This window comes from Notechis scutatus, unplaced genomic scaffold (genome assembly GCF_049901735.1).
Source record: "Notechis scutatus isolate UNSWTSFEM ecotype Mainland unplaced genomic scaffold, rNotScu1.2 NSCUSCF51, whole genome shotgun sequence".
Lineage (NCBI taxonomy): Eukaryota > Metazoa > Chordata > Lepidosauria > Squamata > Elapidae > Notechis > Notechis scutatus.
The window spans coordinates 119,604-133,900 of NW_028263161.1; the positions used below are offsets into that span (position 1 = coordinate 119,604).

Consider the following 14,297-nt stretch of genomic DNA (forward strand, 5'->3'; position numbering starts at 1 on the left):
CTGTTTTAATGTTGTGTTTTTGGAGGATCTTGCTGATTTTGTCTGTAGTGCCTTTTATATATGGGAGGAGGGCTTTGCCGTTCTCTTGTTCTCTGTCTTGGATTTTGGTTGGGGTTTCTTTTTGGATTAGGTGGGTGATCTTCTTTCTTTGAAATCCATTGGCTGTTAGTACGTTGGTGAGAGTGTTTAGTTCGGTTTTTAGGTGTTGTTCATCAGCTAAGCATTTTGTTCTGGAGATGAGTGTCTCAGCTACGGAATTGATCTGTGCTGGGTGGTGGTGTGAGAGTGCGTGTAGATAGCAGTTTGTATGTGTTTTCTTTTGGTAGATGGTGTGTCCTAGGGAGCCATTGGGTTTTTTGTATACCAAGACATCTAGGAAGGGAAGTTGATTGTTAGCTTCTGTTTCCATGGTGAATTGTATTTTGGGGTGTAGGCTGTTGAGGTGTGTGAGGAAGTTGTTCAGTTTTTCTTTCCCGTGTGGCCAGATTATGAAGGTGTCATCTACGTATCTGAGCCAGAGTTTGGGTTTGTGATCATATTTTTCTAGAGCTTGTGTTTCAAAGTGTTCCATGTAGAGGTTTGCGATGACAGGTGAGAGGGGTGATCCCATGGGTGCTCCTTCTATTTGTTTGTATTTTTGTCCATTGTAGGTGAAGTATGTATTGGATAGACAGTGGTTGGTCAGATCTAGGATGTGCTTGGGGGGTTGTATTTGTTTTGGATGGCTGTCAAGGCTTCTTTTATTGGCACTTGGGTGAAGAGGGATATGACATCGAAGCTAACTAGTAGGTCGCTGGGTTGTAAGTTTTGTTTCTTTATGATCTCGATGAACTGGAATGAGTTTCTTACATGTGAGTTGATGGATTCTGCATAGGGCTGTAGTTGTTTGGCGAGAAATTTGGCTAGGTTTTGTAGAGGTGAGCCTATGGAGCTGACTATTGGTCTAAGTGGAGTTCCTTCTTTGTGTATCTTGGGGAGACCATAAAGCTTAGGGCATCTGGATGATTTCTCTCTGGGTATGATTCTTTGCTGGATTTCTTCACTGATGGGGAGGCTTTTATTTTGGATCTGGTGGTTTTTTCTAGGTAGGTGGTGGGGTCTGTCTTTAGGGGTTTGTATGTGGGGTCTAGGAGTAGGTTGGTTAACTTGGTTTGGTAGTCAGATGTGTTCATAACCACTGTCGCGTTGCCCTTGTCTGCTGGTAGGATTATTATGCTGGTGTCTTCTTTCAGGTTTACGTAGTGCAGTTTGTTCTTCTTTGGATAAGTTGCTTTTGGGTGGTTTGCTAGTGCAGAGGATGTTGGTGATTTCGAGTCTGATTCTATTAGCCTCATCAGGGTTGGTTTTGGTCAGGCTGGTTTCAACTCCGCATATGATGGTTTCTGTGGGGATGTGTTTGGGAGCAACAGCAAAGTTGAATCCTTTTGAAAGGACCTTGGTTTCGGCTTCGGTGAGGATCTTGTCTGAGATGTTGTGCACTGTTTGTTTCATGTGTGGCTGTGAGGGGGAGTTGGTTTCTGGCATTGTTGTAGTTTTCTGAGTTTGTTGGTGTGTGTGTCTGTCTTGAGGGTGGTCTGTGTTTCGGCTCTCCAGACAGCGAGTTGTTTGGATTTGTCCCAAAGTAAGGGGTGAATCTTGTTGCTGAGTCTGAGGTGAAGTGTAAGAAGATCTTTGTTGATTTGGTCTAGGAGAAATCTTTTTGTGTGAAGTTCATTTCTAATTAGGGCCAATTCTGTTCTTTTTAGGATGCGTTTGGTGGCTGCTGTGTTGGTGTGGAATTTCAATTGGAAGCTTGTGGGAATTAAATTTTGATCTCGGCAGTTGCATAGGAATGCGAGGTCACATAAAATGGAAGCTCTTTGGACTTCAAGTTTTTCATAAGTCCTGGTCACCACCACACTGCCACCACCACACTTCCACGTAAAAATCAGACTCACACCCACACAGAAGATGAGACACGACCACAGACCAGAAGCCGCACTGCAGCTGCATCACTACCCACTTCAAACTCCTCTGAACCATACATGAAGCAAACTGACCCCCACCATGAAGATGTGGCACGACCACGAACTCGAAGCCAAACGAACACAGACCCAGACCCCAAACTCAAAGCCATATTAAAAACCCAAAATGCTACATCACAGCCACCCGCTCAGGACATCACATCAGAAAACTCAAGAAATTACACCTCCAGAACTCAAGAAGTCACAACACAGCAAATGACCCAGGATATCACAGCACAAGACCAAGGATACCACAGCAATAAATCTCACAAGGTCATCACACAACCCATTACCCAAGCTGTTACTACACAGGAGGCTAATCGAAAAGAGATCAAAACACAAACGACCCAGGAGATTACAACGCAAGACCCAGGATACCACAACAAAAGAACTCACAAGCCCATCACACAACCCATTACCCAAGCCGTTAAAACACAAGAGGCTAACGACCCAGGAGATGACAGCACAAGATCCAGGATATCTCTACAACAAAAGGCCATTACACAGCCCATTATACCAACATCAACTCCATCAACCAATCAAGAGGCTGCAGCACAGCCAACCAGCCCAGCACACCATCCCCACCACTTGTATATATAGAGAGATGGCAGCTCCGGTCACACACTGCTTGCACTGGCACTAAGCCGAAAGCACCAGCCTGAAGATGGCGAGTGGGACCTCGCCGAAACGTTGCCTAGATACTTTGAATCTTACGCGGGAGAAAACCCGAATAACCAAAGATCCACATACAAATACCCTGAGAACCTCAGAAAACTTATTATATATATATATATATATATATATATATATATATATATATATATATATATATATATATATATATATATTTGTTTTCTTAAATTTTCGCGGGTACTTACATGTATGGCATTCAGCTTTGTTTGGGTATTTTCCCACGTCATAGTAGTGGTGCTTTTAAAGATGTAGCAACGTTTCAGCAGAATCTCATCTGGTCCAGGCTGAGCTGGAGGAGGCACATCCGACAGGAGAAGGAAGAAAACGTGATCCGGGAGGGCAGGCAGGCAGGCAGATGTCCCAGGGCTGCTCCACATGTGCATTGCATCAGTAACACATGCACGGATGCACACACAGTGCGCATGTGCAACAGCCCTGGGACATCTGCCCAATCTGCACCACAGCCACTACGTGGTAGGGAAAGCTAGGAGAGCGACTGGGACAAGCGGGCAACCTGGTTTGGGGGCGTGGCCAACCAGGGGTCACCACCAGTTCACCTGAGCCGGTGAGAACCGGTTGAATACCACCTCTGCGTGAACTGCAGTTCGAGTGGCCCCTTGTCCTCAGGAGCCCAGTCTCAGCTCAGGCGCTCTTTCTTTGTATCGGCCCCCTGAAAAGGCTCTGGGAACTCCGTTGCAGCTCTCGGAGCTTAATTCCCTTTGGACTCTTGGCAGGGTTATTCGATATAAATATCTCGTTGCTCTAAACGCTGCTCAAATAAACATTCTTGGGAAGAGCAGCCCCATCTTGTTGGATTTCCAGATCTTTGAGACCTTGTTTGAGTTCACTAAGTGCACTAACTCATCCCCCATCCTTAAAAGCCCTTCCCTGCAGAAGCCACGGGGGCTGAGTACCAATGAGTAGTTGTGTGTTCATTTTCCCCACAACAACAACCCTGTGAGTTGAGTTGGGCTGAGAGACTGGCCCCAAATACCCCACCCTGCTTCATGACCAAGGCGGGACTTGAACTCACAGCCTCTTGCTTTCTACTTTGGACGCTTAATCAGTAGAGCAAACTGGCTCCCTTACATACTTATCAAGCTTGGCACAATCCTTCCTCCATTGCATCATTAATGTTCTTATATGAGATACTATAATTTATCAAATGCTAAAATCCAGATAGTTTTCTATTGCTTTTTAGTCATACAGTTGTTTCTAGGAGGAAATCATAAATATTTTTCTGGAAAGTTGGTAATGTTTAAATAACATAAAAGTATATTTGCCTGAGAATTGTTATAAATCTTGTATAATAGCAATTTATCAACCCTATTATATTAATGACAACATAGAAAAATTGATGACTTAACGACAAAATGTTGTATCTTCCCACTTTCATGACAAAGATTAAAAAAACTAAAGATTATTTGAGTACCATTTTTAAATCAGTTTTTATCCACTTAATTATCATACCATTCACCCCTCACTTAACTGGGTTTCTGATCACATCACAAAATTCTTTATTACTCTTTCCTGAGATCGAGTTATATCAGCAGTATTTCCATAATGTATTTAGGAAATGAAATAATATGTGAGGATGACTTGCATAGAGTACATAAGTTATATCCCCCCCTTTCCCACAACCCATTTAGAAAGGGCAGTGATAGGAGGGAATGACTTTTGGGGGGTGGAGGAGAGATTCTGCCTGGGGAAGAAGCAGATAAGAGGAGGACACCTACAGCTGCATAGAAAAAGGGTCGGTGGGAGATTTGTACTTTCTGACTCCCCAAATCCTGTCAGTGCAGCATTACAGCGAAGTGGGCCTAGCTCAGGTTTCCTGTCTGGGCTTCCTGGGAGAGGATCACCCTGACAATTTTCTTCTTGACAAATCCGTGTTTCTGATAACCAACCTGTTGCTTTCAGGGAGTTCATAAATCTCCTTTTTTCTGTTGTTCAACTATATTTTGTCAAAATCTATATTGTCGGGATATGATTGACAAATTTTTGTGAACTTTTTCCCTTCACTTGTAAGATAGTGGTAACACCCATTTTCCTAATGAAGCATGTCTGTAAATTAGACAACTACAGAAGAAAGATTAAATATTGAAAAAGCATCTGGGATAAGAAACAAAGTTTTCTGCTTTTAAAATTGCTGCACGTTCCCATTCTAGTTCCATCCTTTCCTGGAGAAGAATGAGTTTGTCAATATTTCGGAGATTGAATTGTACATGGACCCAAATGGAGAGGTAGCAGCAGATCTGCTCATTTGGGGCTTCTTCGTTCTTCCCAGGGATGATCGCAGGAGAGAGACTGTGGCGTATTTTGTAAAACAGAGACTTTATATCGACAAAGATGTTCTTTCACGGCTAAAGTTGCTTAACAAGGTAGGAGAAAGTTTTGCTGTCTTCTCTCTGTTTTCCAAAGCCTGAGGTCCCATTTCAAGAGGGCTGATGCTACTCCTCAAAGGTGGTTGATTTTCACCGGGAATTGAATCTGGGCAGTAGAAACCGAATTTTTTTCCCTTAGGCTGCTTGGAAGACTTTGATATTGTTCCATTTTGTGGACCACGTACAATTAAGGGTCTCCATCCAATGGGTGAGAATCCCACAAGGGCTGGGGAATGTGTCGCTAGTAGCTTCTGGTTGTTTGCTCCTTGTGCCCAGAAGAGCAACGAAGGCGGCAATTCTGCTGACCGGGGCCTGAATCCAGGCTTGGACCGTATCGGATGGGATTGAATCGTGAGTGGACGGAGGTCCTTTTGGCCCCATTGTGGGAAAGAAGCTTCCTCTCGTCCTGCTTGGGGAAAAGTGTCCCCTGAAGGGGCAGCTCCATAATCTGGGAGGCTCTTAAGGAGGCCAGACCTGTCCAGAGCTCTCCATTCCTCCCTTTCACCCTCCCTGGGATGGAGCAATGGGCCTTCTGCTCCTAGGAAGCAGCTCCAAGGCTTTCAGTTCACCTGAAATTATCAAGATTGTTCTGATATCACACCTTAAAATTAAGGGTGTGAGAAGAGGGGAGAAATGCGTGTTAATGGGGTCATGAGAAGGAACCGGCTGGTTATCACTTAATGCTGAAATCTTTTCTCAGTTCCATCCAGGGGTGGGATTCAAATTTTGTAACAACCGGTTCTGTGGGAGTGGCTTAATTTGTGGGTGTGGCTTGATGGTCACGTGACCAGGTGGGCATGGCCAGGTGGCCATGTGACTGGCAAACCAAATACAAGTGGTCCTCGCTTAATGACCAGTTGCTTAGCAAGTGTTCTAATTTATGACTGATCTCCCCAGAGCTCCTTGACCTGGTTTTGGAGTTTTGACAACCATAAACACAAACACACAAACACACACATGCACACAGCCTTCTGACCCTGCTATTCTTTGATTCTGTAAGGATCTCCTGCTGGAGCAGGGGGTTGGACTAGATGACCTCCGAGATCCCTCTCAGCCCAGCCCTAGATTGCTGTGCTGCTTCAAAGAGTCTTCTGAAGCCAGGGTTTGTGTCCTTCCTTCCTCTCCTTTTTTTTCTCTCTCTCTCCCTCCCTCCTTCCATGTATTTATGTATCCATCCATATATCTCATTCACTTTATCCTCCTTCCATCTCTTTCTTTCTTTTTCTTTCTTTGTCCCTTCCTTCCATCTCTCCCTTTCTTTGTCTATCCATTTTCCTCCTTTTGCCTCCTTTCTCTCTTTTATTTCTTTCTCTTTCCTTTCTTGTCTCTCTCTTCCTCTTCTCTCATTCCCTCTATTTCACTCTTTCCCTCTCTTTTTCTCACTTTCCCCCTCTCTGTATATATATCTCTCTCTTTCTCTAACTCCCCCCCTCCACTGTCTGTCTGTCTGTCTGTCTGTCTGTCTGTCTGTGTGTGTGTGTGTGTGTGTGTGTGTGTGTGTGTGTGTGTGTGTGTAAAAGAGAGGCATGGGTAAGTCTGACCAGGTCTGGTTTCTTTAAGAACCTCCCCAAGTATGAACCGGCCCTTTCAGGGGACACTTTTCCCAACGCAGGACGAAGCTTCTCTCCCAATGGGACCAAAAGGACCTCCACCCAATCATGATTCAAATTCATCTGAATTCACGCCCTGGTCAACAGAATTCCCTTTTTTCTTTGCTAGTTTGAGCACAAGGAGCAAACAAACCTGAAGCTCTTAGTGATACATTCCCCAGCCCTTGTGGGATTCTCACCAGTTTGAAGGAGATACTAAACCATAGGTGGTTCACAAAATGGAGCAGTGCGAGAAGCTAAGGGTGACGGTGGGGGATAGCGAAGCGGCCGGGTCCCTATCTTCCCCTCTCTCCCCCCCACTCTGTGTGTGTGTGTGTGTGTCTCCCTCAGAGCCGCAGCTGGGCCAAGGCAGCAAGCTCTCCTTGGCGCCCTTCGCTACTTCTTTCATTTCTTCTTTTTGGAATCCAGACTGGCTGAATAACGATCGCCAGACCGCGGTGGAAGCATCCCTTTGGGCAACCCTCCTCCTCCTCCTCTCACCCTAGGTGGACGAGTGGGGGGGCAGAAGGGTGCACTTGTGTGGGGAGACACTCGCTCCTCAAGTGAGCAGCCACCCACCCCGTACCTGGTTTTGCTCTGCTTTGGCATTTGCTTGAGGAGCATCTCCCTGCATGCGTGCACCCTCCCGGCCCCGCCACAACTCCCAGTTGTGAGAGGAGGAGGAGAGGAGGAGGAGGAGGAGGAGGAGGAGGAGGAGGAGGAGGAGGAGGAGGAGGAGGGAGGAGGAGGAGGGAGGAGGAGGAGGAAGGAGGAGGAGGAGGAGGAGAGGAGGAGGAGGAGGAGGAGGAGGAGGAGGAGGAGGAGGAGGAGGAGGAGGAGGAGGAGGGAGAGGAGGAGGAGGAGGAGGAGGAGGAGGAGGAGGGAGGGAGAACGGTCACCCAAAGTGATGCTTTCACTGCAGTCTGGTGATTGTTGTTCAGCCAATCTGGATTTCAAAAAGAAGAAATGAAAGAAGTAGCGAAGAACGCCAAGGAGAGCTTGCTGGCTTGGCCTAGCTGCGGCTTTCAGGGAGACACACATACACACATGCACACTCACAGAGAGACACACAGAGTGGGGGAGAGAGAGGAGAAGATAGAGACCCCGGTCACTTCGCTATCCCACACCGTCACCTTTACCTTCTCGCACTGCTCCATTTTGGGAACCACCTATGGTTGAGTATCTCCTTCAAACTGGTGAGAAACCCACAAGGGCTGGGGATGAAGAGGTGGCGACCAGGTACAAGTGAGTAAAAGCCTGGGAACGGCAGCTCCCAAGGGGCTTTGAGGTCCGATGGCCTGGAGCGGCCGAGATCCGAGTGAGCATTGAACCACAGGTTCACCTGACCACCCACTTCTTTGGTGTTGGCTTTACGGAGCTGCGGGGTGAGGTCTGGGCTGACCTGCGACAGCAGTGCCTTTAGCTGCGCTCGCTTGTAAGTGCCCAAATAATCCAGTGAAGACACCGGAGTCGCTCAGGTAGACCTTCCCCCTCCACAGTCCTCCTCCTGCAGAAAATGGACATTCCCTGAGCTAAGAAGGCAAGGAGCTGCGGCTCGTCTCAACCAATCCCTAGGACGACCCCAAATAGTCCCAATTCGGCGCGGAGAGGGCAGCTCCCCCTGGCAATCCCCCTTTCCCTCAGTGCTCTGACTTCCTGTGGCTCGCCTCCAGCCTGAACACCAGGTTGGATCACCAAAGGCCACTTCCCCGCTTCTCAACGGTGCTCCTGTGCCGGCCACTGCAGGACTCTCCACTTCCTTCCCCAAATTCTCCTTCAAATTCGAAATAACGATACCTGTTGCTGACACGAGTGCAACTGGGCTGCCGGTCACCTTTACCCCCCACCCCACTTGCCTTTTGCTGCTGCCACCTGGACCTCTAACCCCCAGCAGGTAAGGCCCAGCACCTGCGGTGAATCCCAGCTAAATTTCGCTGTACCGGAGGACATGTGGAGAGGCTCATGTTCTCCTGCTGCTGGGAAAGCAAGAGAGTCTTTCCCGCCACAGCAAAAAGTTTGCAACTTCCCCTCCAATAGGGAAATGGGTGGCTCTGGGCAGCAGAGAAGCAGCCTGCTTGAATCCAGTTTATCTCTGCCACCCGGAGCTGTGCCGGGAAAGACTCTCTTGCTCTCCCAGCAGTAGGAGAACACGAGCCTCTCCACATGTCTTCCAGTACAGCGAAATGTAGCTCTGGTCCCCACCAGTCTGCATCTCGTCCCCCGCCTGGATTCACCACAGATACTGGGCCTTAACTGCTGGGGGTGAGGGCGGCGGGTGGTGGCAGCAAAAGGCAAGTGGGATGGGGGGGTAAAGGTGACCGGCAGTGGCAGGTAGGTGACTGGGCCCCAGAGCTTGCAGAGCCTCACTCACCCAGGGAGATCAGGCAGGGCCACAGTGGAAGGCATGCAGCAATGGCTGGACTGGCGAGTGGGCAAAAGCAGGCTGCAGGCGATGCCGCGCATGCACGATAAGGACTGACTGGGAGCAGAGGGGAGGAGCGAGCAGAGAGGGGAGGGGCCAGTCAGTGGTGCAATTTGTTGGTTCTCTGAACTGCGCAGAATCATAACAATCGGTTCGATAGAACTGGACAGAACCAGTAGAATCTCAACCCTGGTTCCATCTCTCCAGACTTTTCTATTTAATAAAGTCCTTTTTTTTTGGCAATGTGAGATGCCAAAAGCAAAAGAGAGGAACTAACGGAAGAATCTTCCAGAAGTTATATCTCTAACCATTTGGAAATAGTGAGAGATTTTGCTTACTTAAGTGAAGACCAGAGCCTAGTAACTTGTCTAATATCCATTTTTACCTCCATTTTCCACATATTTCCTTTGCAATCCTATTTCTTTTCTGCTCAGTCCTTTCCTCAATCTGAATGTGTGGAAAGTTGTCATCCTGGATTTGTCAAGAGGGCTCGAGAAGGAGAGCCAGTTTGCTGCTACGACTGCATTCCTTGTCCGGAGGGGACCTTCTCCACTCAGAAAGGTGGGTGACACCACAGGAAAGGAAGGCCTGGTGGAACTGGATCCATCCAGAGCATTGTCATGAAAGTATGAATTAAAAAACACTTTGAAGCTGAACTGATTTCTGGTTTATTTCCAAAATGCCCCATTTCTTATCTAAACAGAAGAGCGAAAAGACTGTGAAGGAAGGGCTGGATAGAGACAGGTGGCTGTGGCAGATTGGACAAGCTTTACTACTACCAGAGAAAATACTTCTTCTTTTTAGCTTGGATGTATCCTTCCTTCCACATTTACTTCTCTAGGAACACCTGAGTTCCTTGAAACACGAGGAATTGGTTTAGGTCCACCTCCTGAAAGGAGGATTGCAGGACAGTCTACATGCGTTCCCTTTGAGGAACACTGAAAAGGTATTTCTGATATACGAGATGCACAATGTGGTGGCATGGACAATTATGCCTGTTTCTGGCTGCACCCATATCACCACTGCTCCAAAGGCCATTCCAAATTGTTTGGAGAAACCCCTTGTTCCATCAGCCTCCTCTGACAAGAATTGCCATCTTGCACGTAAGTTTATCTAGAAAGATTAATTGATTCATTATTTTCCTTTAGTAATGGAGGTTCCTATCAATATTCTGAACATTACAAAGGAAATATTTCAAGTCCAAACCTTCCCTCAATTTCATAACCTATCAAAAATATACCGTAGCTATATTTTTTAAAAAGTGATACACTTATTTTCTATCACTGGAGATATGAAGAAATCCGTCCTGGAAAATGCTCCTGATAATCACTTGTTCCCAAAGAACTTACAATGTATCTTGCAATGCAAAGGACAAAAAATACGTTTTTTGTGTGTGTGTTTGTTTTCTCAGATACAGAAAAATGCACCAAATGTCCAGATGATAAATACCCCAATAAAGAAAGAGTCCAATGTATCCCCAAAGTTATAACCTTCCTGTCTTATGAAGATCTTCTGGGCATCATCCTGGTTTCTTTTGCCCTACTCTTCTTCCTAACCACAAGCCTTGTTTTAATTATCTTCATTAAATACCGAGAAACTCCCCTTGTCAAAGCCAACAACCGGGACCTCTCCTACATCCTCCTGGTCTCCCTCCTGCTTTGCTTCTTGTCTCCTTCTCTCTTCATTGGTCAACCAAGGAAAGCCACCTGCCTTCTCAAACAAATGGTTTTCAGCATCATCTTCTCAGTTGCCGTTTCTTCTCTCTTGGCCAAAACCATCACGGTGGTGCTGGCTTTCCTGGCCATAAAACCAGGAAACCGAGCAAAGAGATGTTTGGGGAAGAGTTTGGCCAACTCCATCAACCTGTCTTCTTCTGGTGTCCAAGTTATCATCTGCTCCATCTGGCTGGGAGTTTCTCCCCCCTTCCTTGACTCTGACCTCCTCTCCCAATCTGAAGAGATCATCCTGCAATGCAACCAAGGGGCCGTTGTCATGTTCTACGTCACCCTCAGCTACATGGGCTTCCTTGCTGCCATCTGCTTCACGGCGGCTTTCCTGGCCAGGAATCTGCCTGGGGCCTTCAACGAAGCCAAACTGATCACCTTCAGCATGCTGGTCTTCTGCAGTGTGTGGGTGACTTTTGTGCCCACCTACCTGAGCACCAAAGGGAAAGACATGAAGTGTGTAAAGAAATTTCCACTGGATTGGTTGCCCTGCACAGGAGAACGGAGCTGGAAAGCAGGTTAGTCGGGAGAGGAAGGAATGGGCTTTTGAAGTAACTTTCCACTGCCACGCCCACAAAGCCACACCCACAAAGCCACGCCCACAAAGCCACGCCCACAAAGCCATGCCCACAGAACCAATGGTAAAAAAGAATGATCCCCACCACAGCGATTATCCCACAATTTCACTTTCCTCCATCACTACCCACAACATTTGACACTCGGCCATCTCACACTCTAGGAATCTCCAATTTTAGTATCTCACATTAATCTGAGAAAATGTTTCCAAATTTCCCACCCCAAATTCAATAAGAACTAAGGCAGGACTGGAGTTCAAAAGTCTCCTGGTGATCCGCTCAAAGTCCCCCTGGAAGTTTTCCTGCCTGAGGGAGGATTAGAACTCAAAGCCTCCCGAATCTTGGCCGATACAACCAACAAGTCCTAAATCAATTATTGTCAGGAAGCTCACTCAAATTGACGGGCAATTCATGCAAAAAATTATGCTGTGCGTTTCCCAGAAGATGGGTAGGCTCCATAAACAATGCCATTGTTTCATCTGAGGAATGAAGGCGGACATGGAAGGTTCTGGAAATGCCATTTTACAGGATGCACCTTCTTTAGGCCCGACAGCCCCTGTATTTGTTTGTACAACACCTGAGCTAAGGAATCTCTGAAATATTGTCTTGATCACCTTCAGCATGCTGGTCTTCTGCAGTGTCTGGGTGACTTTTGTGCCCACCTACCTGAGCACCAAAGGGAAACACATTGTGGCTGTGCAGGTCTTCTCCATCCTGGCCTCCAGTGCTGGTCTGGTGGGCTGCATCTTCATCCCCAAGTGCTACATTATCCTTCTGAGGCCAGACCTGAACACAAAGGAGCAGCTTACAGCCAGAACAAATGTAAAAACATAAGACATAACACTGTGACATTTAAAGAATTGTAAAATTTCGTTTTATTTCAAAGTAGATACTAATTATTTCAACTTAGATAGTGTGCAGGAATCAAAAAAATCATGCCTAAATTTTCAATGGGAAATGTTTGAATGATTGTTATCCTTGTAACTCTCCATCTCAATAAATCTTGCTAAAGGGAACTCTGAAAATCATTCAGAGGAATTTGTTGTTCAGCCACTGCCAATGAATTTGATACCATAGTCGTACTGACAGCAACTAAAAGTGTATCTATGAGAGAATGAATAGGAAAAGTGGTAAGATGGCTTGTGTGGGAGCCAAGCTCCAACTATGTTGTTTGACAATCTCCATGAGAGCCATTGGCCATCCCACCAAGCAACAGAAGGCAGAGGTCTCCAGGTCCTCTTGCTTAGATGTTCTCATCCAATAAGACCTAGTTAGCGCCCCTTTCCCATAGCTGCTCCTGCCCTGTGAAAGAAGCTTCTCCATGAGATCCACCATCCTCTCTCCATCCCCTGATTAAAGCCGGTTCTTTTCCCCAATGCTTGAGCTAGTTGAGACCGGAGTCCAGAAGATACAGAAGGAGGAGAAGCCCCACGGGAGAGTCAGGCTGCATCCTGACGAAATTGGGCTCATTGTGGCTGCACCGTGTGAATAGTTGCAAGCAGGACTTTGGGGGCGTCTCAAACTCCACCAGAGGAAAGAGGGTCTCTCTCTCTCTCTCTCTCTCTCTCTCTCTCTCACTTTCTCTGCAAGGTGGGAAGCCCAGCAGTGCAACCCTTGAAGGCTTCACCTGGGGGTTCACCTCAGTCCTCTGGGGGTGCTTCCAGCCCCAGAAGCCCCAGAAATAAGTCCTACCAAGGACTTTACTCCAGGCTCCCTGGAAGCGGGCAGAAGTGGGGAGAAGAAAGGTAAATATTCTGACTAAGAGATCCTGAACGTCTCTGGAGATAAATTTCAAGGAACTATAAGGCAATAAAGGCAATCCTCCACTTATGACCACAATTTTTGTTGCTAAGTAAGTTCTGTCTCATTTTACCAACTTTTTTGCCTCGGTTGTGAAGCAAATGAGTGCGGTGTTTAGTTAAATCATGCGGTCGTTAAGCAAGTCTTCCAGTGACCCCAATGACCCCAAGGTACTGCAAGTGTCATAAATACACGCCTGAGTTTTTGTCACGTAACCATGGGGTGCTGGAATGGTTGTTAGTGTGAAGACTGGTCATAAGTCACTTTCCTGAGTGCCGTTGTAACTTCAGTCACCAAACAGATGTTTGTAAGTGGAGGACTCCATGTTATCCTCAGAGCCATTTTTGACAGAGGCTCCTGCCCTTAAGATCCTATCAGAATGGAGCCAGAAGGTACCTTGGGGGTCATCTATTCCAGCCCCCTGTCCATGCAGGAGACCCCAGACCATTCCATGCAAAGGAGTGTCCAGGCCTTCGTGGAAGACCTCCAGGGACAGAGCCCCCCCCCCACTTCTGAAGGCAGCCTCTTCCCCTGGTCCATGGGGGATTGAGGGCTTTTGGCCTGCTCCTCAGGGGGCAGCTGGAGGGACAGGAGATGCCTCAACTTCATCCTTGAATCCCCCCCATAAAAACACGGAGAAAAGGCTGACATTCTTGGTCCTCCTCCTCTGGGGATAGAGCCTTGCCAGGACCCCTGGCCTCTCTCGCAGCCCCAAGTTGGAAAGGCTGCCCCTCCCCAGCCTTTCCCCCTGTCTTCCTTCCAAGAGGGACCCCCGGGATCTCCTCCCAAGGCCCCCAGGACCACCAGGAATCGGATCGGAGGGGGCAAAGCCAGCCGCCATCCTGGCAACCAGCTGCCTCTCCTGGGTTGCTCCTTCCAGGGAGCCTCGCTCTGTTGCCAGAGGCCCCTGGGGGTTTTGCCAGAGCGAGGGGACCCTCCAGCCCCCAGAAAGGAAAGCAGCAGAATGGGGTGGGGTGGGAAGAAGAGAGGAGACCCCCCAGCCTTGTTAAGCCTGGATTCCCCAACGGGTGTTAAGGAAAACAAACTAAACAGAATGTGCAGCGAAGTCAGATAGGAAGACAGGTAAATGTGTGAGATAAGCCTTCT

General features: G+C 47.5%; 1 protein-coding gene across 1 annotated transcript in view; it reads left to right on the forward strand.

The window, feature by feature from the left end:
• The window catches only part of LOC148128480 (vomeronasal type-2 receptor 26-like), an 88,147-nt gene extending 74,407 nt beyond the window's left edge, over nt 1-13,740 (forward strand). The window contains exons 2-6 of the mRNA XM_087949020.1: nt 4,865-5,077; nt 9,526-9,652; nt 10,503-11,216; nt 13,055-13,135; nt 13,559-13,740. Of these exons, the coding sequence (XP_087805146.1) occupies nt 4,865-5,077; nt 9,526-9,652; nt 10,503-11,216; nt 13,055-13,135; nt 13,559-13,740 (1,317 nt within the window). The remainder of the gene's footprint in view (nt 1-4,864; nt 5,078-9,525; nt 9,653-10,502; nt 11,217-13,054; nt 13,136-13,558) is intronic.
• The last annotated feature ends 557 nt before the right edge of the window (nt 13,741-14,297 follow it).